Source organism: Martes martes (genome assembly GCF_963455335.1).
Source record: "Martes martes genome assembly, chromosome: 10".
NCBI classification, from domain to species: domain Eukaryota; kingdom Metazoa; phylum Chordata; class Mammalia; order Carnivora; family Mustelidae; genus Martes; species Martes martes.
In genome coordinates, this window is record NC_137898.1 from 3,339,303 (window position 1) to 3,349,549 (window position 10,247).

The 10,247-nt window shown below is 54.6% G+C and overlaps 1 protein-coding gene across 1 annotated transcript; it reads right to left on the reverse strand.

Moving 5' to 3' along the window:
• Window positions 1-737: 737 nt before the first annotated feature.
• On the reverse strand, window positions 738-4,366 carry FADD (Fas associated via death domain). Its single transcript, XM_080817736.1, has 2 exons — window positions 3,994-4,366; window positions 738-1,925 (listed from the first exon to the last, which is right to left on the reverse strand). The coding sequence occupies exons 1-2, from the start codon at window positions 4,277-4,279 to the stop codon at window positions 1,555-1,557; spliced, it is 657 nt and encodes a 218-aa protein (XP_080673862.1). The 5' UTR covers window positions 4,280-4,366; the 3' UTR covers window positions 738-1,554.
• Between the last annotated feature and the right edge of the window lie 5,881 nt (window positions 4,367-10,247).

The following is a 10,247-nucleotide window of genomic DNA, read 5'->3' on the forward strand; positions in this document are numbered from 1 at the left end:
CGCCCGTGTTCCAGAAACACAGACATAGTTTTCAGCAAACCTCCTTCCCAAAGTGGCCCATCAGCCAAGCTCCTGACATTTACTGACAGTGCTGTCATGTCTACTATCCACAGAACTAGCTCGGCCCCAGGGCCCGCAAAGCAGGTGCGATGGCTGGCCGGGGGCGGGGGGAAGGACACGCACAGCGCATGACACAGGGCCAGGCCGCGCCAGTGTGGGCTTGACACGGGCTCAGCGCCTCAACAGTACCCTGAGCTTATGCTCTGCTTGATGCCTGGGTTCCTGGTGCGGAGCTGGAGGGCCACAGAGCGGGGCCACGGCTCTCTCATCTCCTGCGGTGGCCCCGGCCCCTCGCCCTGCCTGGCATCAGTAAGGACTTGCTGAAGGCACGAGGGACTCCAAGGCTGATCTGTAGCTTAGCAGGACAATGCGGCCGGGACCTCATGGGGGGCTCTCCCAAGGTCACAGCCAGAAGGCCTGAGCAAGGGACGGCCACCCGGCTCTCTGATGCCACTCAGTGGCAGGTGGGCCCAAAGCTGGTGGAAGGCGACCTCTAGCCGACCAGTCTGCTGAGCACGAACGCTCCCCTGGTCAGCGGTTCCTGGAGCTGTTGGGAGTCCCGCCACCCCGCTCACGGTTCAGCCCAGGAGAAGCGGCCCCGGGTACTGAAATCGACCACAACGGGACTTTCAAGAATATGAGAAATGAAGTAATCCTCAAAAGGAATGTAACATTCTGGGTCATAGAGCTTTCCACTGTAAAGGAATAAGCTTTAATAGGATTACCGTAAAAGCAGAAAAGACCACTTTTTAACATTATAGGATCCTGTTATCAGAATAGTGATTTTGATACAAAACAGTAAACTGTGGCATCAAAGAAATCATAGTATTTCTAAGAACTCCCGCTGGTGAAGCACCCACGGCATCAACCGCCAGAGCACTCGAGGATCCTATCGCAGGCCGTTCTCACGAGTCTTACTATCCCCCCCGGACACCCTCAAGGGCCATGAGCCCACCAGGGACCTCCACACAGCCTGCCCTGGTGTACGGGTCTAGCTGATGGCCTCAGAGCCTCTGGCCAACTGTGGCAGCAACAGAGTGACCCAGTGGTCACCGTGTGGGCTCTGGAGCCCGACAGCCTTGGCTCCAGCCCCGGCTCTCCCACTGCTATGAACTTTCTCTAGCCACGGACTGCACACGGTCCCCACCTGCTGAGTAACAGCACTGAGCACCGCTGACTTTGACGTTCCTTCTACCTGCTGGGCGTGGACCCAAAGCTTCCTTGTGCAGGGCTCATCTCACGGGACAACAGACTCTCCCTCTCAAGGGCGATCCTGAAGCACTAATGAAAGCACCTGCACGGCAGCCGAACCCCCCGGGCACTACTCCGTGAAGCCGGCCGTGGCTCGAGTGCGGGGTCCCTCGTCCTGGCTCCCTGCTAGGTCATCATAGCACCGGCGCGTGGAGGGCACTTGGTCAACTTTGGTGGGGGGGGGGGGGGACCCAAGTTCGGGCTGCGTGGATGCCCTCGGGCTCCTGGAGAAGAGCAGCTGGGTCACCAGGGGCCCCCCAAGGCAGGCCCATTCGAATCCCAGGACGTCAGAGACTCCGCGGGGCTCTTGTCCCCACCTCTACTGCTCGCAGTCTCGTGCTCATTCTCCCGGGCCTGCTGGTCCTCCAGGACGAGGTCGGCCACCAGGTTCAGCTGGCAGGCCCTGAGCGCCCTCACCAGGTGGGACACCGTCGCGTCCTCCCTCTCGGCGCTCTTCCAGACTCTCAGCGACTCCCTCACCTGCTCGGTCAGGTTGCGGGGATACTTCTCCTCGATGGCATCGATCTTGGCGTCTGTCAATTCAAGGTGCCGGGCCAGTCTTCTCCAGTCCTTCCCCACGTTATCACAGACGATGTCAAATGCGGCACGCAGGTCTGGGGGAAGAAGAAAATGATTTACCAGAGGTTTGGGGGACACATTTGGGGACGAGTAACCCCATATTCCCAAAGCGCTTCTCGGTGCTGCCCAAGTGCTGGGGACACGAGAGGTCCTTCTGCAGAGGCTGGAATCACGCAGCAGTAGGGGGGCCAGGGGAAGGTCAGAGAAAGCCTGAGGGGGGCCTCCAGTCCTGCCACCAGCCCACTCCATTGGCCAAAGAATGCCCTGAGCCACTGCACTCTGGGAGACCGAAGGATGCTGTCCCGCGGCCTCCGGAGGAAGCCCGGCCCTGCTGACAACTTGGCCTTTGACTTCTGGTTCTGGAACTGCGAAGGAATCAGTTCCACGTCACTTCAAGGCCCCGAGTTGTGGTCCTTTGTATGGCAGCCCTGCAGCACGAAAACACCCCAATTCTTATTTTGGAAGCTGCCTGGACTGACCACCAGTCTTTGGTCCCTGGCTACCGTGTCCTCATCGGTGGAAAGGTCACGACTGAGACCAGCAGGTGGGGCACTACCCACCGTAACAGGTAGTTTCTGGAATGGGGGCGGTGAGCAGAGGAAGGGCAAAATGCTGCTCAGAGGCCCCAGCAAATGTGTGTCTTCAGCTACACCCCCAAGGTGCTGTCAGCCTGTGTGCCGACTCCTCCGTCCCCTGCAGGTGGGCAAGCGGGCACTTGTGTTACTGTGACCAATGGCACAGAGAGGGAAACTGAGGCACAGGGAAGAGGAGTATTTTCCTGATGCCAAGCAGCTAGACAGCGGCACAGCTAGAAAGTGAAACCCTGACGAGCCTGGTGCCGGTCCACCCGACCACGACGCTACCCCGTCTTCTGAGCGAGAGTAATACAGGACGGGCCCTCATCAACCCACCCCTACCTGGTAATGTCCGGTGTGCTCTCTTGCAACACACAGTATGTACACGCACAGATGGACACAGAGAAATCTAAAACGTTACGATCTGTGGTGTGTGCACGGCCTTCTAAACGTGTTATGTCCCCAATCTTCCCTCTGCTCAATGTCCTTGAAAACGTAGTTCTACGTCCTGTCCTGTTTGCACGGCCCGGTGCGCGTGTGTATGCTCACACAGGGGTGTGTGTGAGTGTGTCTGGACAGAAGGCTGAATCTGATCCCAGGCAGAGCAGTCCCGTGCCCATCTGCACCAGTAAGCACGAGTCTTTATGGAGCAACGCCCGTGCTGCTACGGGTCCACCCTTTCTGACCTGGTGACCAAAGGGCTGATGCCAGGCAAGCGCTTCAAGCCTATGAGAGGTGTCCCCAGAGCACTCCTCAGCACCCCCTCCCAGGGCTCTGGGAACACAGGGGTGTGGCTGAGACGCCCTGCTCTACCCAGATCTCATTTTCACTCCCCAGGCCTGTGCAAGCCCCAGGGGAGGGGGGAAAGAGGGGATGCCTGCGCACAGGGTAGGAAGCCACGCGGAAGGGCCTTGGTCAGAGGGGGTAGGGCTAATCCCGCCCGCCCGCCGCGGCTGCCTCAGTTGGTCCCAGCTAGCAATGGGCCGGGCATCTCGGGCTCCTCACTGCACCTCCCAGCCAGCCCCGGTCCTCCGGCCTGTAAGACACGAAGAAGGATCGAGCGCAGAACCCGAGCACAGGGCTGTCCCGAGGACTAAGCCGCTGGGCGAGAGCCATTCCCAGTCCCGTCCTCCGCGTCAAGGACGCCGGCGGGGCGCTCCCGGAGGCGGAAGGAAAACGAAAGCAGCGGCGGCGCACCCAGCTCCCCGCCGAGGCGGTGCGCGACGCCCTCTCCTTCGCAGCACCGTCTCGTTCGCCGCAGGAAGGGGGTGACGGAGCGACGGCGAGCTGGGTGTGTGCCTGTCCGCGTCGTCCACCCCAGGGTGGGTTAACTTCCAGGCGCTCCGGCTCCCCCTCTGCAAAGCGGGCGGCTCACCGGCCTCCCGCGAGCGTCCGGAGAAAATCCGCGCAAATCGAACGCGGGGAAGGGCACCCCCGGCGGACCGGCCCCAGCTACCGCGGGGCGCACCGGCCCGGCCAGTCCCCCGGCTTCCCCGGCCCCGCCCCGCCCCCGGCGCCGCGCGCCCACCTCGCTCCTCCGGCGGGGCCCTGCCCGCCGCGCCCGCCTCGAAGCCGTCCAGGCGCTGCAGCAGGTCCTGGCGCCGCAGCGACACGAGCAGCTCGCGCAGCAGCTCGGTGTGCTCGGCGTCCAGCTCGTTCTGCTCGAGCAGCACCGCGAACAGGTCCAGGCCGCAGCGCACGCTCTCCAGCTTCCGCTTGCCCACGCGGCCCCGGCACAGGAACTTGAGCTCGGTCAGTTCGTCGTCCGACAGGCCGGTGGACACCGAGTGCAGCAGCACCAGGAACGGGTCCATGGCGGCGGCCGCGCGAGCCCCGCTCCGCCCCACCGGCCTCCCCGCGGCCCGGCCTCCGCGTCCCACAGCCCGCGCCGCCGGAAGTCCGCGCCCACGCCCACTCCCGCGGTCTCGCGAGAACTCCAGGACCCGCGCATGCGGCCCTGGCCTGGCTGTAGCCGTTTCCGCCCGGGAGGCGCACCGCGGCCGCCAGGGGGCGTTCCCGGCGAGCTCGCGGCGCCCGGCGGGAGGGCTTCCGCGCCTGCGCCCAGCGGACGTCTACCGCCCAGTGCGGTACTGTGGCCCCGGAGTCCGGGACCCGGGAGCGAGCCGGGAGGGGGGACCTGCGTTCCCTGGACAGTGTTGCACCGCGGGTGCCGGGAATAAATGCATTTCTTGTTAACACGGGTGAGGGCGCCTCTCTCGGAGCGGAAAAGGCTGTTCCGAGGTTTATCGGAGTTTTGAGGCTTAATTTCATGAATGTGTCATTTCTAAAGTGACAGTCATTGGCGCGTTCGCAGGCCTTTAGTATTCATCGAGCGCCTGCTGTGTGCCGGGCGGCAAGTGCTGGGGGCACGTTTGGGAGCAGAGAGCGGAACTGTCCGCCGGCGGGGAGCTACGTCATCAGCACCCAGGCTTACGTAACACCCACGAAAGTCGTGCAGTCGTGAGGAAGCGCCGGGGCAAGGGGGAGGAGGGGGTGGGCGGTGTGGAGGCGGGGGCACGATTAGAGCGCGCGGGCCGAGCGGGCTTCACCTGCGCAGGTGCAGGTCCGGGACCAGGTGCAGGGACCAGGTGCAGGGACCAGGTGCGGGGGCCGGTGGCCAGGTGTGTGGGTGTTGGGGGGAGAAGGGTGCGGGCGGGGGCACAGCCGCAGCAGCGGCGCATGAAAGTGGAGGTTCCGGGGACAGCTGGGGGGGCCGAAGTGTCTGGAGCAGGGAGAGGGAGGCTGCGGTTGCCAGAGAGGAGAGGGGAGGGGTGGGCCAGGAGGGTGCCTCCTGGGCCAGGTGCAGAACCGGCTTTACGGCCCCTGAGAGGAGCCCCTGCGGAGTGTGAGTAGGGAGGGAAGCCAGCTGAGTTTGCTTAAAAAAAAAAATCATACAATGTTTAATTGAGACAATTCAGGACCTATGTAACTTACCCGTTTAAAGTGTGCATTTCAGTGGATTTTACTGTATTCATAAGGTTGTGCAAGCTTCTCCATTAGGTGATTTTAGAACGTTTTCATCACACCCAGTAGAAACCTGCTGCCTATTAGCAATTACTTCCTTCCCCTCCGCCTTTTCTGCTCAGTCCCTGATAACCACTACCCTGTCTTCTGCCTCTCTGGATGGGACTATTCTGGACACTTCCTATAACTGGGACCATGCACTGTGTGGCCTTTCCTGCCTGGTTTCTTTCTCAGGGCAGAATGTTTCCAAAGTTCACCTATATTGTAGCATGTGCTGGTGTTCCGTTATTTTTAAGGAGTCACCAGCAGTCTGCTGTCTGGAGAGACCCCGCTTGAATATATCCAGTCGTCCTCTGATGGACATTTCAGTTGTTTCCACTGCTCAAAACCAAAATTTGGCTGGGTCAATTTGATGATCTTATTGGCTTTATTCAGTAATTCATGAACCAGACAGCATCCCGTGTTGCGAGGAGAAAGCTCTGGGGAGCTGAGTGTACAAAACAGAAGGTTTTTATAGGCAGAAGGGGAAGAAAAGGAAGTTTTCTAAGGAAGAGTGGGTTGTTCTGGCAAGGTGTGTCCTGAAGACCCCCTCACCAGTGCCCAGCAGGGAACCCCAGATTGTCTGGTTTGAGGTTACATTCCTAGGAGAGGGTCGGTAGACGTGGCAGGAGAGTCTCGGCTTGTTGTGGTGGGGAAAAGTGACACAATTCTTGCCCCTTGTTCCTTTTTTAACAGCGCCTTTTGGCTGTTATGAATAATGCTGCTATGAACTTGGTGTTCCATTTTCAGAGGGTTACTCTGCCACTGTGTAGACGCTAAATAACCCTGATGAGAGATGAGGGTACTTGGACTGAGAGCAGGGGTGGGGATGAGAAGGGGACAGACTTCTTTTGATTTGGAGGTGTACGTAATGCAGGGGGACTGAGGACCCTTGCAAAGTTCGAGGGTGCCAAGAATGGAGGAAGTCCCCTGACTGACCCAGGTGAGGTTTGGGTGGGTGGGTGGGGGGTCAGAGAGGACCCGGTAGAGATGTTGATTGCACAGTGGCATGCAGAAGACAAGGGTTTATTTATTTATTTTTTTAAGATTTTATTTATTTACTTGACAGAAATCACAAGTAGAGAGGCAAGCAGAGAGACAGGGGGAAGCAGGCTCCCTGCTGAGCAGAGAGTCCCATGCGGGGCTCGATCCCAGGACCCTGAGATCATGACCTGAGCTGAAGGCAGAGGCTTAACCCACTGAGCCACCCAGGCGCCCCAAGACAAGGGTTTAGAACAGAGACCTGGGCAGGAGATGTGAACTGGGGAGTATTCAGCAGATAGATGGTGTGTGCGGTGGTTAATTTTAGGTGTCAGCTTGATGAGAGTTTGTGAATCGATGCTCTGAGCGAAGCAGATGGTCCTCCCCAGTGGGAGGGACCACTGGTGGGCACAGGTGGGCATCATCCAATCCATTAAGCATCCAAATAGAACAAAAAGGCGGAGCAAGGGAGAATTCGCCCTCTCTGCTTGAGCACCATCCCCCCCACCCCATTTTCAGGCATTCACACTGAGACTGAACTACACCCTTGGCTTTCGTAGGTCCCCAGCTTTGGACATCGTGGGACTTCTTGGCCTCCGTGACCACCAGAGCCAATGCCTATGATAAATCTTCTCTTGTATAGATCTCTCTATCCTATTGGTCTGTTTCTCTGGAGAGTTCTCACTAGTATAGTACTTAGAGCATTTGCAAGGTGAGGTCACCTCTGTGGAGGGAGCAGACAGAAAAGAGGGTCAAGGGCTGAGCCCTGTGGTGTCCAGCTGTGTAGGAGAATTGGAGAAGCCTATGAAGGAGGCTGAGAAGCAGCCCTTCGAGGCAGGAGGTCAACCAAGGAGCCTCAGAGCACACCCCTGCTGACAAACCCTGTTTCTTTGTCCCTTAGCACGTTTTGTGTCTCCTGATTTACCATATACTTGGCTTCCTGCTCTGCATTTTTCACCCGTCTCTCCTGCCGGAATGTGACACTTGGAGGCAGGGACTCCGAGCCCCCAGAACACCCAATGGAGCTTAATAGGTGCTCAGACAACATTTCTGAATGAACGAATCTTACATAAGGTGTTGTTAAGTTGCATCTCCATTGGCACGGCTATACCCATGTCTGACCCACTGCCTTACTGTCTGAGGTCGGTCTGTTTACCCTCTTTCTTTCTTTCTTTTAAGATTTAGTTATTTATTTGAGAGAGACAGAGAGAGACAGAGAGAGAGAGAGCGCGCACAAGCAGGAGGGGCAGAGGGAGAGAGAGAATCTCAAGCAGACTCTGAGCTGAATGCAGAGCCCGACCCAGAGGTCCGTCTCAGGACCCCGAGATCATGACCTAAGCCAAAACCAAGAGCTGGGTGCCATCCGTACCGCCCAGGCGCCTTGTCTGTTTACCTCCTTCACATGATCTTTCACAGAGCAAAAGCTTTCACTTTTATCCAGTTTTCTTTTTATGGGTTATGCTTTAGGTGTTGTCTAAGATCTCTTTGCCTACCTTTGGGACCCAAAGATTTTCTCCTCTATTTTTTTCCCCTAAAAGTTTTATAGTTTTCTGTTTCCTTCTGTGATCCATTTTGGTTTAATTTTGGTACAAAATGTAAGGTTTCAGTGGAGTTTTGTTTCGTTTTGTCTTGCCCGTAGGTGTCTCATTGCTCCAGCACTGTGGGTTGGAAAGCCATCCTTTTCCTATCGGAATGTCGGTGCATCTTTGCCAAAAATTCATTAAGCATGTTTGACTTTCTTCTATGTTCCCTATTCTGTCCCACTGATCTATGATTCTACCTCTCCCAATGCCATCCTTTGTTGATGCCATATAGGAAAACTTAATTTTGTGTAGAGCGACTCTTCTGACTTTATTCCACATATCAAGGCTGTTTTAGCTATTCTAGCCTCTGTGTCTTTCCATATCAGTTCAAACGTAAGCTTGTCTATACCCAGAAAAACTTGCTGGGATTTTAACAGGAACTGCATTAAATCCATAGACCAATCCGGGGAGAAGTAACATCTTTCCCATGCTGAATCTTCCAATCTATGAACATGGTATGTCTCTCTACTTATTTGGGTCTTCTTTGATTTCTTTCATCAGCAAATTGTCATTTTCAGGTTATAGTACATAGTTTGTTAAGTGCATACAATAAGTATTTGGTTTTCTTTGGAGTCCTTTTAAATGCTATTCTAAGTTTTGCTTCCGGCACGTTCATTCTCAGTATACAGAAATGTGATTGATGTTTGTATGTTGATTTTATATCCCCAATACCTTGCCGAGCTCATTTTTTAGTTCAGGAGTGTTTTTGTGTTTGTTTATATCTTTGGGATTTTTCTATGTAGACAATCATGTCACCTGCAAACAGAGACGGTTTTATTTTTTTACTCTCCAATCCGTATGCCTTCTGTTTCTCTCCCTTACCATATTGCAGGGGCTAGAAATTCCCATGCTGGGTTGAATGAACAGCGAGAAGAGACATCCTTGTCTTGTTCTTGATTGGAGTGGGGGCTGGTGCGTAGGAAGCTGTGGGCTTTTTTTTTTTTTTTTTTCTTGGCAGATGTTCTTTATCAAGTTTAGATAATGCTTCTTTACTCCTAACTTGCTGAGAATTTTAGTTGTTGCTGTTGAAATCATAAACCATGGAAGAATTTCGTCAAATGCCTTTTTGGCATCAAGTGATATGATCACGGGATTTTTCTTCTTCAGGTTCCTGATGGGGTGGATGGCGTGAATCTTTCTTTCTTTTTAAAGATACTTTTATATATTTGAGAAAGAGAGAGAGAAAGCATAAGTGAGGGGAGGGGCAGAGGGAGAAGGAGAGAATCTCAGCAGATTCCCCTCTGGGTCCGGAGACTGACACAGGCTCCATCTCACCATCCTGAGATCACGACCTGCGCTGAAATTGAGTCAGATGCCCGGGGCACCTGGGTGGCTCAGTGGGTTAAAGCCTCTGCCTTCAGCTCAGGTCATGATCCTGGGGTCCTGGGATTGAGCCCCGCATGGGGCTCTCTGCTCAGTGGCGAGCCTGCTTCCCCCCCCCCTCTGCCTACTTCTGATCTCTGTCTGTCAAATAAATAAATAAAATCTGAAAAAAAAAATAGAAGAGTCAGATGCTTAAAGGACTGAGCCACCCAGGCGCCCCCATAAGGACTTTATCTTCACATGTCTAACCAGCCTCTTATACCTGGAATAAATCCCACTTGTTCGTGGCATATAATTCTTTTTCTGTATGTTGTTGGATCTGCTTGCTAATATTTTGTTGTGGATTTTTGCATTTCAGTTCTTAAGAGTAGTTTCCCCCCTCCATTGTTTTTGGTTTGTTTCTGGTGTCACAGTAATCCTGGCCTCGTAAAGTAAGCTGCGTAGAGTTCCCTCCTCTTCTCTTTTCTGGAGGAGATCATGAAAAATTGACATTAATTCTTCAGATGTTTGGCGGATTTCTCCAGCGGAACTATCTAGGCCTGGAGATCTTTTTTTTTTTTTTGAAATTTTAAATTATGAATTCAATTTCTTGCATGGTTATAAGGGCATTGAAGTTGTCTGTTTCATCTTGTTTGAGTTTTGGTAGTTGGTGTAGCTTTATGAAGAATTGCTTCTTTTTTCCCCTAAACTGTAGAAATCCATGAGCACAAAGTCACTTGTACCATTGCCTTGTTACATGTCTTAGTGTGGGCACCCACGCACATTTGCTTAAACCATACTTAATCTCCAGATAAAGATGATGAGGTCATAATTCTGCCTCACACGATAAAATGCATCGTGAGTCCGCCTGAAAACATGCTCACGCCTTCCCCAGAACAGGAAGCGAAGGGGG